We start from the raw sequence: 19,273 nt of genomic DNA on the forward strand, positions 1-19,273 counted from the left end.
AGTCCCAAGGAGCATTAGCTGAACTCATGAGCTGTAGACAGCTAATCTTTTGTTATGGGGAAATAAACACACAAAGTTAGCCACCGTTTTATGGCTGCTGATCCAGAGTGGATGATAAAAGATCCAGCAGGCCCAGACCACATGGCTTAATGACCCTCAAAGCAATACACGATTTATAGGCTCTTGGTCCCCATCATCACTCCCTGTTGCTAATTTACGGCAAGAGAGGAAGCAAGACTATATAAAGTTCGAAGAAATCAGCAACAGTTTGAGAAGTCAACTCCCAGCTGCCTCTTTCGCAAGCTCTCCTGCTAGGATCCCTCACAAGAATGTTGTACTTTCAGAGTAAGTGACATACAATAACAAGTGTGTAAAGCTTGCAGGCAAGTTGTTTAATTTGGTTGATTTATAAGGTTGCGTCAAGGAGGAATATTCTGTGTAGCTGTAAACAGTTGCATCCTGTCATTACCAAGAAAGAACAGGCAAGCAAATGAGAACCATTAAAACATTGAGCTGGATTAATTGCCATAGTTCCTACTTCCTAAATCTTCAGCAAAATAATGTGCGGTAAGAATCCATTGGGAGGCACCTCAATTCTTCTCATTGTAATTGAGTCCAGCTACGATATTACTCCACCCCTAAATAACAAAATCCACAAAGCAGGAACCAAAACATGCAATTCCACCTCTTTACCTCAATAGAGACGGAAAACATCTCGAGCATGGCTGGTTTCATAAAGACTTTCAACTAAACGCAGATGTTCTGCTTCTCTGTTTGGACTGTTGTCAAATCCAACTTCTTAATTGGCTTGTATTTGAGGAAATGATTGTTCTTTAATCAATACTTTAGTGAAAGTTTGTCAAGGCTGCCTTGTGGCCGAGCTCTCTACCGTACGGCCCCCTCTGCCTGGTGTGAATGGCTCCTCTGTGTGACCAGCCAAGGATCTGCCAAGGGGACCCTCTCTTTGTAGGTGAATGGGCACAGCTAGACCATCTTAAGGCACACTAATGTACCATGGCAGGACCACAAAGGCCACGTAGTAATTTGCCAAGCATAATGGCATGTCTTTAATTCAGGCTGAGGGGGAAACAGACCCTTAAAAGTGAGCTTGCAGATGAGGAGTCCCATTCTAGTTCCTACTCTATTCATATCGTAAAAGGGCTTGCTTTCTTCCGGCTCATTGTCATCGCGAACCGAATGTCTGCAAACACCAGTGGGTGAAAATTAAAACAATGCAAGCAGCTCCTGACCTCACTAAATGGGCACAGAGGACCATAAACAAACAAAAAGAAGCTTCTTCCAAGAAAAGCACAGTGATTGAGACCAAATTCTGCAACTGCAAAAATTATGTAGTTCACTGTAGTGGGGCTTAGGTCACCCGTGGAATAAACTTTAAAGGAGAAGGTGCAATGCAGAGTAAGCATGAAAATACATATTGCATCAGGAGGGAGGAAATGCAATATTTAAAGGCTTAGAACCCTGGCTGTGGTCCTTCACATAATAGGTTAAGTGGAAAAGTAGCATTAGTGCTCCAGACATCCAGGTGCCTGGCAGTTCATTATCTTCAATACCCAGACAACCAATGTGTTCCTCTGCGGAGGAAGGACAATTAAAAAAAGGTGCTGGTGATTCTCACAAAATCTGTCAAGAACATTTCCAGGTCACCACCACCATTTCACCCCCACCCAAAAGAAGAGAAAATATTTTGTTTAAAATAAATCATCCCTATTGTTAGGACTATTAAAAAAAATTGTATTGTTACTTTGTTTTCATAACAATTATGTACCCCTCCCCCAATTTTTATTACCATAATTGTTACAAAGCAACGAAAATGTGCCATCTTGTAGCAGTGGTCGGACTTTCATTACAGAATTGTGCATGACACTGGAAAAGGTTTACATGTGATAGAAAGATGGTTACGTCCTGTGGATGAACAGTGTTCCAGATGCAGTGGAGCTTTGGTGGCATTTATTAATAACAGTGTGCGTACATTTGAGAAAGCCACACATACATCTCCAAAGATAAATCTTTACATCCTATGCACCATTGTAAGCTGAGATTCAACTATTATGTCTATCTCCGTGCCTGGACTCACTCACTTGTATTGAGCATCATTGCAGTCTGATGTATGTCTGTGCTGTTGAACTAAAATTCAGTAAAGTCTTTGAACGGAGTCCTGCCTCCTGCCTGCATTCTGACAGACGCCCCAGATGAGAGCTATAACCTCCTAAGCACCTGTGGTCCTTCCTCACACACATTTTGGTCCTTCGAGCTGGATCTCAGTGCTTACCTTGGTTAAGGATAGCTTATTTCAAAGAAAGAGTGAAGCCCTTTCAGAATCTGTGCACCCGAAAAGGTAGATCCAACTGCCAACTTACTTGTCAAACTATCAAGTGAATGCAGCAGGCCACAGAACTGACTTCACATACAGAATACAGTACAGCACAGACTGCATGTAGACCAGAAGAGGAGTGTAGCACAGAGAGTGAGGGAGCTGCCATGATGATGCCCACAGCTAGTTCAGCAGCCTCAAGTCATGAAAGCCAAAGCTCACAGTGGGATGAGTGGGGAGCCTTTTATGTTGAATTAGAGGACATTCAAGCTCAGCTTGGCCAGGACACTTCGCTCATACAGAGTTTATACAACAGAGTGAGGCAGCATGTATTATCCAGATGCTGTGGGCCTTTGGAGAAAACCCCACCTGCGGATACTCACACATTTGTGAAAGATGGTGAAGTCCATTCGCTTGCAGCAAATCCCTCATTGCTCACCTACCGCCCACAATCAGCCTTTCCTGCATCAGTGTCAAGAGCCTCGCCCATGTCAATCAGGTTCAAAGTATCATCTGTGTCCTCAGTGGAGTCCCATTCCACATCCCACTTAACACCACAGAGACCCAGACCTATGGTGGAAGTAAATTCACCAAGTCAGGATGATGAGATATGGCCTGAACCACCACCTCCAGTCTGTGATGATTCCCCCTACAGAGCAAGGAAATAGTGTGAGTTTCCAGTTAGTTGTGCTAATAATATTAGCTACTCAAACCCAGTGATCTTAACTGCAGGGACAGCAGTGGCACAGCCTTATTATGTACAGAATGCTTTCATCTATGCACATTCGGGCCACATTCCCCCTGTCATTCTTCACAGAGAGAATATTAGGCCAAAGCAAATCCTGTACCACAGAGCATACAAGTTCAGGCCCCTCTAACATACTATCCACTGATCAGCCATTCAGCCAACCCCAATACTCATTGCCTCCATCGCCACCCTGGCCCATCGTTGCTCCTCCTCCTCCTCAGTAACAGTCCATGCATGCTCCTTGATCAGTGCTACAGCCTGAGCCATGGCTACAGCCATCAACTTATGAGCCTTACCCTTCGATGCTACCAGTTTAAGAGAAAGCATATTTAGGTCCTAAGCCATGATTCCCCATGTTCATCCATCAAGACCCATCAGAATTTGCCAGGCTTAGGATATCACTGGAAAATCTACTGCTATCTGACTCTACAGAGCTCTTTAAGTACCAAATATTGGTTGACCATCTTAAATTAGAGGAGGCCTCCCTCATTACTGACTCTTACCTGAACTCTGCCACACCATATTCTGACACAATGGCAGCATTGAATGAAAGGTTTGGTCAGCTGCACCAGGTAGCCCTCAAACAAATTGCACATGTCATGGATGCTCCTGACATAAGGTGTGGAGACCATGAGGCATTTTAGAGATTTGCACTGCAGATACAAGCTCTTGTCGGCATGCTGGATATCCTGGGCCCAGAGGGAGAGGAGGAGTTACAGTGTGGCTCTCATGTCGTCCGTCTACTTGGCAAACTGCCACCAGAGTTACATGCAGATTTCATTGACACCTATATTACCAGTCCGGTTCAGTGTATACATTACCTGAATTCCCCAAGTGGCTGCAGTATGAAGCATAGTGTCAGGGCCATACTGATCTGCCCACCAAGAGAAATCCTGAAAGCTGATCAAAGCTTACTCATCCAACCAGACGAGCCACTATCTTGCACAGTGTCAAAGCTGTCCCAGAAATAAAGGGTCCAGAACCAGGGCCTAAAGTATCCACCTTACGTAAGAAAAGAGGTAAAGAGCTGCCATACTGTCCATACTGTGAGACTCAGAACATTTCTTAAGTCAGAATACAGAAGTGGATCACTGACAACAAGAGATACTGGAAGTGTGGTGGACCTCATGCTACATCTGAGTGCACCCTTAAGAAGGCATGCAGCATTTGCCATGAAAAACTTCTCCAGATATTGCATGAAGTCAATCTCAAGGCAAGTAATGAGGGCATATGCATGCTGAACTCTGCAATCGTTACTACCTACTTGAACCGACCCACAGACTGCAACCGCGTATTGTTGAAGGTGGTGAAAGTCCATCTGGGGTACCGTGACCAAACTCTAGATACGTATGCTGTACTCAATGATGGTGTGGAGAAGACCATACTCCTTCGTGAGGCAGTGAATAAGCTTGGCCTGCAGGGGACTCAAGAGAAATTGGCACTGAGAACAATCAGACAAGAAATTAAAATACTCCAGGGAGCATCTGTTTTCTTCAGTGTCTCCCCTGTGTCACAGCCAAAGCGGCACTACCACATTAGTGGGGCTTTCACTGCTCAGCACCTGGGGTTGGTAGATCATTCCTACCCACTGGTCACCTTACAGAGAAAGTACAAATATCTCAGAGGATTGCCACTGAAGCCCTTTGAACAAGTCCTTCCTCTTCTTCTTATCGGAGCTGATCAGCCTCATCTGATTACTCCTATAGAGACAATGCATCTAGGACCACCAGGAGGACCAGTCGCAGTTTGGACTAAATTGGGGTGGACACTACAGGGCCCAGCCAGAGACCTACGACAGTATCCTAGGTCACAGAACTGCTACCTGAAATCTGTTAACCCTAAAACAGCTGAACTTCTGCATAATGTAGAGAAACTGTGGCAGGTGGACACCCTGGCATTTAAAACAGAGAAACAGGCAACACGATCATGAGAGGATCAAGAAGCTCTCAACTTACTGGAAAGGAAAACCATCCATGTTGAGGTTGACAGGGTCCTACGCTATGCCACACCTCTGCTACTGAAAAGGCATATGCCCCCTTTCAATGCCACCAAAGACACCGTAATGCCGAGCCTCAGGGGCGTAGAGAAACGGCTCGCCAAAGACTAGGGGTGTAAATCTGACATTTCATCATGATACGATTTTATATTGATTCTCTTGGCCTGCGATCCGATATTTGCATATACTTCAAAGCCGCGATATGATTTTGATTTGATTAGATTCGATTCAGGGCCCCGAGATCGATATTCCGATATTATATGCCCTCAAATGCAACCAAAATATAATCTAAATATTTTATTGAGCTCTCTGATAATTGCAAATTTAATATCCACATTGGGACATCAACAACAAAATAAGGTACTTCAGATGTTGAAAAAAATTATACAGATAATAATATAAAAAATGTCACACACAAGTGATCAATCATTTGATTACAGCTTATTTTTCAGTTTAATCCAATTCAAAGTACTTACATACCCATGACTTGTTTCCAGCTATCTGTGCTATCCACGGTTTTCTTGGCTACAACTTCCACAGTTGCAATGAAAAATTCTGTTGCAGTTAATTGAGATAAATGTTAGTAAGGGTGTTGATGTGTAGATGTGTAAAGTCTTATAACTGATGCTAGTGCTAGGCAGCAGGTGATTTCTCTTTCCCTCATTAGTGCTGTTCAGAATGTCAGCATTGTCAAGACATTTCACATGATGGTTGAACTGCTCCATGGTACTTTTTAAATAGCAAATTCTCATGTAAATTTCAAATGAGTATGCGCAATGATATCAATGGAAGCCCAAATCAATCGCACATGTGAGCCACTCTGCGTATGTCATGAGAGCTCGCATTTTAAGGAGCGCCCGGTTGACACACGTGCACTGATCCTGTCACTGGTCTGGAGCTTGCGTTTCACAGGAAGCTCGGTTGACGCACGCGCATGGATAGCAGAGCACAATTTGGCTTCACAGACCCTGCGCACATCCTTGTCCCACATGAAAAGCGTATTTAGCACTTATACAGTGAAATGAATGTAATAAGGTTGCTTCATCGCCTGATGGAAATGCGTATGGACGTGGCTGACATGAGAGCATTAAAATAAAGGTGCATCTTAAAAAAAATACTATATCGATATTTACACATTGTATCGATAACATTGGATCGTTTGTTATTGGATCGATGCATCGATCCAGATTGATGGATCGTTACACCCCTACCAAAGACCCAGATAAAGCTTCGGCATACATAGCAGAAATCAGCAAACTTGAACGGGCAGGGACAGTGTGTAAACTTACAATGGAGAAAGCTGGCCAGACTCAAGAATCGTGGTTCATTCTCCATCATCTAGTGCAGCACAATGGAAAGAATCGCCTGGTCTTCAATTGCTCTTTGTCGAGTTTCAAGGGCACAACCTCAATTAATCTCTCCTTACTGTGCCCACACTTGGTCCATCACCCCTGGGTGTTCTACTTCACTTCCAGGAGCATGTCATTGCAATAAGCAGAGATATAAAGGCAATTTTTCACCAGATACACCTTCTACCTGTGGCCAAACCCGTCCTTCAGTTTGTGTGCGAGACCTTTGCAGTGATGAGCCCCCCCCCCCCCAAGTCTATGAGTGGCAGGTTCTGCCTTTCGGTACTACCTTTTCTCCTTATTGTACCACGTTCGCTCATTAGAAGTATGTCCACGATCACAGCAAAGGAGCAGAAGATGTCAGGGACTCAGTTGATAGGTGCCTTTATGTGGACAACTGTCTAAAAAGCCTATCATCAAAGTCAGAGGCAAAGCAACTAATTGACAAGTTACAAGTCCTGCTGGTATCAGGTGGCTTTGAGATCTACCAGTGGGCTAGTAATGTCCCAGACATTCTCGGCCATCTTCCCCAAGAGGCCCGCTCAGACAGCGCAGAACTATGGTTCACTCAGGACCGTCCAGACATCTAAGAGTCTATATTATGCCTAAAATGGCACCGCCTCACTGATACCATCGGCTACAAACATCATCCAGGAGATTATGGCCCAACAACCATGTGCAGTGTGTACTGCATATTGGTCAGACAATTTGACCCCTTAGGACTCATACTGCCATTCACAACACGGGCTAAGGTGATTGTACAGCAACTCTGGGATAAACAACAAGAGTGGGACGACCCCTTACTACCTGAAGATTTGCTTCAAGTCTGGAATGCATGGGTAGAGGAACTGCCCGAGTTATCCCGCATCACCTTACCTTGCTGTTATGTTCCCAGTAGCATGGGCCAGCCAGATGTGACTAGAGATGTCCATGTTTTTTGTGACATGTCTGGGAGAGCATATGGATCTGTGGCCTACCTGCGCTGTGAGGATGGCCATGGAAGCATCCACTTGGCTTTTCTGTTAGACAGATCACAAGTTGCACCAAAGAGAAAGCAGTCCATGCCCAGGCTGGAGCTTTGTGCAGCAGTCACTGGAGCCCAGTTGGCATAGTGAGCTCACCCTACCTATCAGGCATACCATCTTATGGTCAGACTATATCACCGTCTTCACCTGGCTCAAATCAGACTCAGGTCGCTACAAGGTCTTTGTGGGAACCAGGATTGCTGAAATCCAAGAGCTCACTGACCACCATGCTTGGAGGTATGTGAACTCAAGCACCAACCCAGCAGATGATCTAACCAGAGGCAAGACATTGGCTGAAATTTCACCACCAAATAGGTGGAGTCAGGGCCCATATTTCCTGTTGCTACCTCTTCATGAGTGGCCTGAGGCACCAGCAGGGCCAGGCGAAGACGACCTTACAGAACTGCATGGCTCCTTATACTGTCACTTTATTGCAACCAGTGCTGAAGTGTCTGTCCCTGATCCAAGCCAGTATGCTACATGGAGTGAGCTGGTGGAGGCCACAGCACAAACACTTCAGAGTGGTGAAGCAGTACAAGATGGTCCAAGATGTTACAGCAAGAACCTACCAGCAGTCAGAGTCTTTCTCTTTATAAGGTCCCAACTTGACAGTTTCACAGAGGAATATCACCTCTTGAAGACCAACAAGCCAGTTTCCTCCAGTAGCCGCCTACTAGTTCTGTCTCCAGAATCTGATGCCACAGATGAGGTGATCGGAGTTGGCGGGCGGCTCAGAAGAGCTGAGGAATTGGATCCTAATTTCAAACACCCTATCGTGCTGGATCCGAGCCACTGTACCACCAAACTCCTAATCCAGGATTTTGACCAAAGACTATGCCACCCTGGGCCAGAGCATGTCTTCTCTTAAATTCAATGCTCATTCTGGATATTGAGAGGGCATAAAGCTGTTAGAAAACATCAATGTACACTACCGGTCAAAAGTTTTGAAACACTTATTGATTCTTTATTTACATTTTTGTTCTTCACATTTTAGAATAATAGTAAAGTCATCAAAACTATGGAATGACATAAATGGAACTATGGGAACTATGTTGTGACTAAACAAAATCCAAAATAAATCAAAACTGTGTTATATTTTAGCATCTTCAAAGTAGTCACCCTTTGCCTAGAATTTGCAGACATGTACTCTTGACATTTTCTCAACCAGCTTCTTGAGGTATCACCCTGGGATGCTTTTTAAACCGTATTGAAGGAGTTCCCATCTATGTTGGGAACTTATTGGCTGCTTTTCTTTATTATTTGGTCCAAGTCATCAATCTCAAAAACTTTTAATGTTAATATGGTGGCACAATTATATTTTTGTCTATAAAACTAATTTCAAACATTAAAGCATACTCTTTCAGATCAAAAGATTTTTAAGATCATGAGAAACATTTCAGTCAAGTGTTTCAAATCTTTTGACCGGTAATGTACTTGCTTACAGTGTCGTAAGTTGAGGTCTACACCTTCTGTTCCAAAGATGGCTGACTTACAACCTGCTCGTCTCCGCTTGTTCAAACAAGCTTTATATTCCACTGGGATGGACTGCTTTGGACCATTCCAAGTGAGGATTGGCAGGCATACTGAAAAGAGATGGGGTATCATTTTCAAATGCCTTACCACTCGGACCGTACATCTGGATGTACTTACCTCTATTGATTTGGATGCCTTCTTAATGGCTTTACAGAGGTTTGCAGCACGTCGTGGTACTCCTGCTGAGCTTTATTCTGATCAGGGGACGAACTTCAGAGGTGGAGAGAAAGAGTTCCTCCATGAATCCAAACCTGCAAGAGTTGCTGGCAAAATGCCAGATCAACTTCCATTTCAATCCTCCAGCAGCTCCACACTTTGGGGGAGTGTGGGAGCGAGAGGTTCGCTCAGTGAAAGCTGCATTCAGCATAACAACTGGAGTACAGAGCGTACCCAAGGAAGTACTCCAGACAGTTCTAATTGAAGTGGAGGCTATCCTGAACTCTAAACCATTGGGTTATGTGTCAGCCAATATCTCAGATGTTGATCCAATAACTCCAAATCACCTGTTGATGGGGTGGCCTAACAGTTCATTACCTTGCTTAAGCGAGGTAAGTAACTGCCGGTGGAGACAAAGTCAAATCCTGGTGGATCATTTCTGTGTCAAGTTTGTATGGTACTACCTACTGGGTCTTCATCTCCGTCAAAAATGGCAAGAGACTACTGCAGACCTCGCTGAAGGGGCTGATGTGATGATGGTTGACCCTCAGGTGCCAAGGGCTTTATGGTCAATTGGCCAAGTGACAAAAGTTTTTCCAAGTGCAGATAGGCACATCAGAACAGCAGAAGTTAAAGTCAAAAATAAGATCTATATCAGGCCTGTGGCCAAGTTAATAAGTCTGCCAGAGTTGTGTGATGAGACTTAATTGGCGCGCAAATGTGGGGTCGGCTGTTACAAAGCAACGAAAATGCGCCATCTTGTGGCAGTGGTCGGATTTCATTACAGAATTGTGCATGACACTAGAAAAGGTTTACATGTGACAGAAAGATGGTTACATGCTGTGGATGAATAATGTTCCAGATGCAGTGGTGCTTTTGTGGCATTGTTACTGTGACTGTTACTAATAACAGTGTGCATACATTTGAGAAAGCCACACATACATCTCCAAAGATAAATCTTTACATCCTATGCACCATTGTAAGCTGAGATTCAACTATTATGTCTATCTCTGTGCCTGGACTCACTCACTTGTATTGAGCATCATTGCGGTCTGATGTATTTCTGTGCTGTTGAACTAAAATTCAGTAATGTCTTGAACTGAGTCCTGCCTCCTGCCTGCGTTCTGAAAACTATAGCCTCCTAAGCGCCTGTGGTCCTTCCTCACACAAAATAATGCTATATATTATTTAAATTTTAAAGTATGGTAGTATGTGTTGTACTGTCATTAACTGATGTTGATATAAATTAACAAACATTGTGTTATGTTACTTTTTTAACTGTAGTATATAACAAAATACAGTACTACACAAAAGAAAATCGAATGAGAATTTGATATAACCATTGATATAAAAAAAACTCAAAAGTAAAACGACTGGACACATTGAAGCTTGAAAGCATTGAAAGGACAGCACTGAAAATTTGGAGGGTATGCAAATTGGGAATTAAAAATAAAATAAAATTGTCACACAAGAAAATGTCACAATGCAAAAAATACAAAGGTCACCTGATTTTTATTTTTTTTATTTTTTAGATTCTTGGGAATTCTTCTTTTATCTTGGAAAGCAGCCAAAGAACTATATCTTCCCTCTCCAATTACAAAACCCACAAAGGTGCAAATTCAGAAATCATATTCAGTAAGGTTTTTTTATGTCAATAGATTTTGCTACTTAAATGCAGACTTACAAAATGTATTTTCAGGAGTTGAACATGAAAAAAAGCCCTTGTGATTTGTCAAAACACATCAACATGCAAGCTTTAATTAGCTTTCAAACAGCCAATTAAATATGTCAGCATCTCCTATAGTTTCTTTTGAGGAGGGGGAAAGAGCCCCAGGCTATGCTGCTCCATAAATGGCTGCAATGAAAGTTTCAGTCCTTTTCTCACAGCCAGAACGCTCCTTTTCAAAACACTCAATTTCTGACATAGAATAAAGAGATCAGACTTGAAAGGCCCCCTGACTATGTCCACAGCCACAGAGAAGAAGAGAGTGAGGAATGGAGGGGTGACAAAAACAAAAGCCAAAAAGAGAGTATGAAAAAGAAGAGGAGGAAAACCTCATACACCTTCTCCATGAAGACTGAAGTTCTTTAACTTGATTTTAAGTGCATCATCAGTGCGGTAGAACTGACCATGCTACAAAAATAATAATAATAATTGATTAAACCGGCCCAAGCTTTCCCAGCCTGGTCAGGTGGGTCTGGTTTGCTGGTTTTAGAGAGGTTGAAGGCACTTGTCAGCTGGTGAGGCTGGACCGCCGACCACCTAAATCAACTGAAAGCAAACTTGGTTGGGAGATCAGGTAGAACAGCCTAAATCAACTCAGACCAGCAAATCATCAAAGGCTGGTTTATGTTTTTTTTAGCAGGGGAGGGATTAGTCTTTCTCAGGTTCCACAAACAAAACATGCCCTAAATTTCAATTTTTGAATGTGCAATATCTTACGGTGCGATACTGCCACATTCACTCTGTTGTATGTTGTGTTGGAATAATGATGTCCTATAGAGTGTGTAAAAGAAGGAGAAACCTACTTACAGGGGCATCATGAGCACGTCATCCTCTAGTTTGCAGGGCTGTTGCAGAAACAGATAGCAATCCTTCTGTAGCCATTAGAGAGAGAAAAAGAGGAAGCACAGAAGTCTTTTATTTAGTGGAGCGAGATAGAGTAGGCACAATGTGTTATCCCAACACACATAAACAAACCACTAACACTCTCAGTGGAATTTTAAGTAATGATTTTAATAAATATATTGAATAGTCAATTTAAAGGTGAAGCATTCTTCCACGCTACTGGCAGCACCAAATGGAATTGCAAAAATAATGACAAATATTGAAAAATAACCCAAGCACAAAACAAAACACCCACATGTGCCCCTTTTCCATAAACTAGGTGTTGGGGTGCATCTAATTGCATTTATTTTGTGATTGTACTGACTTTCTAACGTGACTTGTACTGTACAGGACTGTTCTGAACATCCATCCCCCTAAAAAGTGCACCTACAACATCCCACATTTTACAAAACATCTGTCTCTACTGATAAGAACAAAGCAGGACTTAATTAAGATTGGGTAGAGCAAAGAGACCGCCCCATTTCTTAAGCTTCTGCCAACCGGGCACCAGGCTTTGCACTCTCCTTGTCTCTAGAAAAGGTTAGTCGGCATTGTACAGTGCAGAGAGAGAGAGAGAGAGGGCAGAGTAATTAAGGAGTAAATAATGAAGCCCTTCAACGAACCCCTGCTCCTATGATCTGACTGACTAGAGTGCTAAGGCCATGTTCAATAAATCAATTAACAACCACTGAGAGTAACTGCCTTAAAAAGGTCACTGAAAGGAAGACAGAATTTACAGCCACAGGCCTAGCAACCACAGTATAGCTAGATTGCACAGGTGGTCCATCTTCGAATAAAAGCCCTTCCGTAAAACCCTACACTTTTTTTTTTCTTGCCTTTCCTATCTTTTATATAATTTTTTTGTGTCCTTATTAAGACATGCAGCTGAGCAGCTGGCAGGGACCAGGTGCCTAGGGGCCTAGGACAGCCAGGGGCCTCCAAACCCTCAAACCCTACTAGGGCCCTCATTACTAAGGATGGGAATCATTGGGAATTTAATGATTCCAATTCCATAACAGTAATTAAGCATCAGTGAGATAAATTCCGAAACTGATCTGATATGTATAACTGTTTTTGATTCACAAAAAGATGTGCGCTCAGGGGCCTGGTGGGACCATGATCCAGCCCCTGGTAGCTGGTATGGACTAACTTTCACTGTACAGAATGTGAAAGCAAAATGAGAATTTTAGCCCAGAATAAAATGCAGTTCCTGAAAGATTTTTCCCTGGAATGTCATTAAAGGGCCATTCTATCAATCCATTAATAATCCCTCAGGATATAGGAGTTGTTATGGTTAGTGATATTCAATAATCGTTGTTCAAGGGTCTCTTTGGGTAAAATCAAGTTTAAGGTTACCATTCAAAGCTTTACCATTTAATTCTTTTTCACAGCTGGAAATAAGCCCATGGAAAAGGATACATTAAAGGATGACTAAATGAGGCTTATGCAAATCACCATGTGGGGTTCGATGAACTGCTCACTGTGGTAGGAATATGATGTTTAGGCTCGCTCCTAAGCATGTTGCTGCTCGAGGGATTGGGGTGGGGGGGTTGGGATAGGGGGTGGCAGTACTCTCCAAACAGCCAGGTGTTCGCTGTGGGATAAACATTTGCTAACAGGCATCAACAAGATCCCCAGGGCCTGAGATTAAGGGAGTCTTGCAAGATACAGATTCAGAATGCTGCTGCAGGTGGGAAGGAGGGTGTAAGGAAGGCAACAATTTGATCTCAAAATTTTAATTTGGTCACGACTTTGGTAAACTGATTATGCCATACCAGCAGTAGTTTTATGGTGATAAAAGTAGCTCTTTCCATATCTTTCGCAGTGGTGTCAACTTATAGAGCCTTCTAGAGCCAAATGGAAGGCATAAAAAAAGGAAAAACAGATATGGTTGCTGTTAAATTAGATTTGACTATAGTTAGCCTTAAAACGAATCCTATCATAGTTGTGCTAACCTACACCTGAACATCTGAGCACAAAAACATATTTTTACTAAGCTTTAATCAAGTTTCATTAAAGATGATGGGTGTCGTTATTCCAATGTTAAAATTACTTCTATCCCGATTTAATGTGCAGAGACAACTATAATTAAGCCCAAAAACTGTAAAAAAAAAATGTGTGGCTATCAAAGCATTGCTTTGTTTGAGCATGCCAAATATCCTGACACAACAACACTGGGTAAATCAATAGCATGAGTTTGGGACTTGATTTTATGTTTGGAAAACCAGTGGCAGGGGGAGTGTTTGGAAAACCTGTTTGAAAACAACAATTATTTTTCCAGTTCCTTTTGATGATGCTAGTGGCGCACAAATTACAGAAAATTACTTTACGTTAAAGAAAATTTTTCTGAGCAGTATGAACACAAGAAATCTAATTCGATTCATGGGCATGTGATCCCTGTTTGTTTCTTCATAACATCGCACATCACTGCTTAGCCTAAAATCTATGTAATCCTCATTAAAATCCAGAATTACATTTTTGTTTACATGGAAAAAAGTGGACAGCAACAGCAGGCATTATCAGTAGAAATACAGTGAGACAGAAATTAAATCAACGTTATAGGACATTCTTCAGCTGAAGTAGACTGTATAACAATAACGCAATGTTAGATTAAGATTTTGTTGTTCATTATTTGTGCATGTTAACACCTCACAATATGATACGTATTGCGATACACATGTCACGATTCGATATGTGAGGGATAATGTACAGTCTGATACGTGGATGTGTGGTTGTTACTGAGCAATCTCAGAACACTAGACCAATCAGGATCGAGTATTCCGGAGAGCCGTGTAAAAAAAAACAAATCGCGATACATCAAATCAAATCCCTTGATACATATATCATGATTCAATATATCACAATATCATCATCAACTGACTGTAAAGAAGAGAATGGATATTAAATGAGACATTATTCAATGACAAATGAGTTGCATGGATCTCTTCTGTGGACACACAGAAGACTCAACACGCAGTGAAAAGATCTCAGTGCTAAACATGGTGGTGGCGTAGTGGGCTAAAGCACTGAACTGATAATCAGAGGGTAAAAAGGTTGCTGGTTCAATCCCCACAGCCACCATCATTGTGTCCTTGAGCAAGGCACTTAACTCCAGGTTGCTCCAGGGGGAATGTCCCTGTAATAAGTGCACTGTAAGTCACTTTGAATAAAAGCGTCTGCCAAACGCATAAATGTAAATGTAAACTTTGCCACTATAGGGTGCAAAAGGCTCCATTGGTTTTATTTTCTCCCAAAACACTAAATAGCACCAAAAGCTACCACAGCACTTTCCTAAACACCTGTTTGTCACTATGCACTGCAACATTTTCCTGTTCCATGGGATAATTGCGTGTAATGTCTGAAGGTTGATTTTGAGGCAATTCTATCTAATTTTTTATATTTTTTAAAATGCTGCAAATTTAAGTAGCTAATGAAAATCCTTGAAATTAACACATTTCTTTTGAAACAAAATACTAATTTATCATTTTTAGTTTTGTTTAAGACCTTTAAATCAAACATTTTTCAATAACTCTCCAATAAATGAAAGAATAGTATTTGGGGTAAAAAGCCCCCCTGTTGCAGGGGCCAAAGGCCCCTATTAAACATATAATTTGTTTTTAAAGTTCAACGAACAGATTTGTTATAAAAAAATATTCGAAGTGGGCTCACATTCACTGATCCAATCATAATAGAGATTAGTTTGAGGCTCTCTTATGCCTCATAGAAGCGTCTGCTTTTAGACTTTGCCCTTATTTAGACTACCTGCCTCTTCTTTGTTGAAGTGGTGGACATGATGCGATGGCACAGATAGAATATAAATATCGATACATGGATCTAAAGTATCAATACAATATAGTGAGAAAAAGTATCACTATATATCGACATTTGACTGTATTGACACAGCCCTAATGCACACAATGTTATTATTTTTGTAAATGTGCCCATGTAGTTCCAGTCTGGGCAACTGGCTGTTCACACTGATGACAGATATGGGTTATTCACAAACAGCAAAAGGATTGAATCTGAGGAAAAAAACGGAACTGAGCATTTAGGCCTGTAATGTGAACGTAGCCATTGTCTATGTCAATTGCATGTAGTCAGCAGGAGGCTGAGTATGAAAGAGCCACACAAAAGGTGGCCAGTGAAAGGCTGAGAGACAGTAAGGTGAGAGGACCTCCTGGGTCAGTAGCCAATGTGCTGGTTCGGTGGTCCGGTGTGACTGCAGACGGACAGACCACAGCTGCAATAATTACGCCTCCCACAGTGGATCTGCCAACATTCACCACTGAATGAATGTGAGAGGCCTGGAGTGGAACTACAACTTGTCAAGACTTAGAGTTTGTCTGACTCAATTCTGTGTCAACACATTAGACAATGTACTGTCAACATTTGTCAACAACATAGCAGATATATAATAATATTTATATTGCATGCTATATTACCTAACTTGAGAAATGTAACATTATCCAATGCTGTATATACAGTATATATATACTGCATACTGCATTAATGGAACACATCACACAATCACTTCTGAGGAAAATTCATCCCTATATCATATGACACATTTAACTTGCATAAGACACTCCAGAGTAGGTCATCAAGATGTAAACAGAGCATATCTTAAAGAGCACCTATTATGGTTTTTAAACGTGCCTAATTTTGTTGTACAGTTCTCATACAATAGAATTACATGCATCCAAGGTCAAAAAACACTTTAATTTGCTCATAATTTAAATTGCAGCATTACCTTTTTTCCCAGTGTCAAAAACGACTCGTTCAATGATCCATTCTAAAGGATTCATTCTAAACTCCTCCTTTCAGAGAACCTACTCTGCTCTGATTGGTCAGATGTCCCAGTCTGTTGTGATTGGTCTACCGCTAAGTGTAGTGTTTGAGGGTGGGTCAAAGCTGTTCACGAGCAGCCAATGAAGACCAGAGGCAGGTTTTTTTGTTACCAAATTAAGTAGGTTAATACAGGATGTAAGTCTGGAATTACTAATGACTCGTTTCAGGTGTTCAGAATCGGTTCTTTCTTTTGGGAGTCAATAACTCCATTTGTCGTGCACTTTGATTTTTGAAACTTTGCAGATTTTTTACATTCACAAGCAGCTATATAACACACTACATGAAATGTAATATTTGACATAACATTTGCTCTTTAAGAGAAAATGTAAGTAATATATGTGACTGAGAAATTTAAGATAATTCTTGACAGACAGCACTCAGTTCTGTGGTGTAATCTGAACAGAAATACTATACAAAAGATTGCATGACCACATAAAGTGAGGCAGACAAACCAGAATTTCACAGTAAAGTGCACTGAAATTGCATGAGCTATACCGAGAATGTAAATGGCTAAATAAAAGTTCTGTATTGTAGTCTCCAGCTCTTGTCTGTGAACAATGCACACAACATCAAACATCCGCGACATCAAAAGCACACTGTAGATCACCACCGAGCTTCTACAGCACTCTTGGTGCAATCAAAAGTTCACCTCTTTCAGTTTATAAAAAACTTCCCTCATCTGATTGTCGGAGATCTGAAGCTAATGAACACACTGGAACTTTTCTATAATGAAACTGAATTAAAAGTCTATGGATGAAGTGCCAATCCAGTGAGTAATTACTTCTAGTCAGATAAATCACAAAGCCACAGAATGTGCTCCCTCTCCTCATGGACAACAGGGCAATCAACAATTCAGTGTAAACCTCTCGCTTTAATGAGATCATTACAGAAAACAAATAACCCCTGAATGGGCAACCTAACTATTTTATTCAAAGTGTCAGGGCATAAAATCATACACTCACTTTACCAACCTAATGTGAATCTGTTATTCTTTTTATCTAGATATCATTTCTGGATATGCCTGTATAATCCCTTTTAAATCTTACAAGTTTTTTGGGCTGGAATAAATGAGCTCTCTCTAGGTACTCAATACAAATTTTAATCTAACACATATAATACTCAAAGGAGTTCATTTAAGCAACTGTCTGGATGATTCAATTGCTTTGAGGTTAAATAAAATCAGTTTAAACCTAAAAAATGTGACTGATATTCAGTTGGTTTAAATTCATTTAATACCTTAATTATCTATCAGCAGTAGCAAGAAACATCGATACAATCATTCTACACATATACGAAGAGGCTAGTGAGTTAACAGTGCTTTATGTAATTTTTTGTTTGTGCTTCATTGGCCAATATTACAGTGGTCTTGAGGCCTGTTCACACCAAATCTGCGACGAGTTTGCGCTTGAACTGTCGACGACAAATCTTTTCACACTGTGACTGAAACGGCTCTGTTCTACAAATGATGAATATATTTAATGCATTATTTACCTAATTTGGCATAACCATTTTATTATGTTCATTACATGTGGTTAATGCATTTTGAAGAATACAGAATCTGTGTTTTATGTGAGATGAGTAAAGAGCGCTGTTGCATAAATATCATGTGTCTTTAAATTTGCACATGCATTTTGCTACGATTATATTCCAAACAAACTCCTGCACCCAGCTTTTTTCTTTTAATGCCTAGATAATATAAAACAAGGTACAGTGATAAATGTACATTAACTAAAAACAGGTATAGTATAAATTAAAATATGATAATGAAAAAAATATATAAAAGAAAACAGGCTTGCTGTCTTTTCTTTAATTAAATATTGCATATTGTATTGAATTCAGGGTTTCTTGTGCATGGTGAGAAAAAGAGCATCATTACAGGAATATCCTGCCAAAAAAAATAGCATATTTTTGATATTTTACTATGAGCTTAGTCTAAACGAATTGCCAAACCTCACTATTTGCAACCTCCTAATTACGCTCATCACTGATTATGTGAACGCGATTACTTCCTGGTTTCCACAGGACCAGAACCCGAGTCTCTAAGGCTGCTTACATAACACACCATCAGTAGCACCACAGGAACAGATAAATACTGTACATTTGAAATGATACAAAGATGTCTGATGGGAGATGGCGCAGTAACCTGGCAGAATGGGGTCGATGTGAGGGTACCGGAACATTTAGTAGCAACATTTCGAGTTTCTGTGTGATCATTTTGACTGAAAGAGTCAATGTCAGTGGTTACCAGGATAAAGTGCTGGCCATGTATTTAGTGGGTCATGTGGTCTCAACATGATTTTTCTGGGAGTCTTCATTTCATGCGAGTGTATAATTTCACAAATATTTTAGGTGTAAAGCATTTGTGAAACAGTGAGAAAAAAACATTTGCAGCACTATGACAAAAATTACACTGGACCTCTGTCATGTTGTTTAGAGAACCTGGGTTGGCTCATGTCCCCTCTCAGCTACATGTTGCAATGACCTCTGGCTGGTTTCTACATCGAACACTGCTTTTTTCCTTGCCTACATTCCCATCACAGTGAGCGGGTGAATCAGTAGAGTGCACGTGATCGGCGCTGTGGCAGGAGTCTGCAGCAGGAAGGAGGGTCTGAGCTGCAGCATCTCTGTCAGTGTCATAATTAAGACTTCAGAGGGCAGACGTAAAGAGGAGAGATAAT

The 19,273-nt window shown here is 41.2% G+C and overlaps 1 protein-coding gene across 9 annotated transcripts in view; it reads right to left on the minus strand.

Annotated features, from left to right (window-relative positions):
• sema5ba (sema domain, seven thrombospondin repeats (type 1 and type 1-like), transmembrane domain (TM) and short cytoplasmic domain, (semaphorin) 5Ba) overlaps positions 1 to 19,273 on the minus strand; it is a 186,938-nt gene that overhangs the window by 145,210 nt on the left and 22,455 nt on the right. For 2 of the 9 annotated variants that reach the window (XR_007898532.1, XM_051711055.1), the window contains exon 1: positions 2,716 to 2,938. The exons of 2 other annotated variants lie outside the window; for them this stretch is intronic. Coding sequence is in view for 3 of the 7 variants with exons in the window: in XM_051711055.1 (XP_051567015.1) it covers positions 2,716 to 2,742 (27 nt within the window). In the remaining 4 variants the exon portion in view is untranslated. Of the gene's footprint in view, positions 1 to 2,715; positions 2,939 to 11,668; positions 11,738 to 19,273 lie in introns of those variants that run through there. 5 more of the 9 variants (XM_051711049.1, XM_051711050.1, XM_051711054.1 and 2 more) reach the window with 4 other exon arrangements.

Source organism: Myxocyprinus asiaticus, chromosome 11 (assembly GCF_019703515.2).
Source record: "Myxocyprinus asiaticus isolate MX2 ecotype Aquarium Trade chromosome 11, UBuf_Myxa_2, whole genome shotgun sequence".
Lineage (NCBI taxonomy): Eukaryota > Metazoa > Chordata > Actinopteri > Cypriniformes > Catostomidae > Myxocyprinus > Myxocyprinus asiaticus.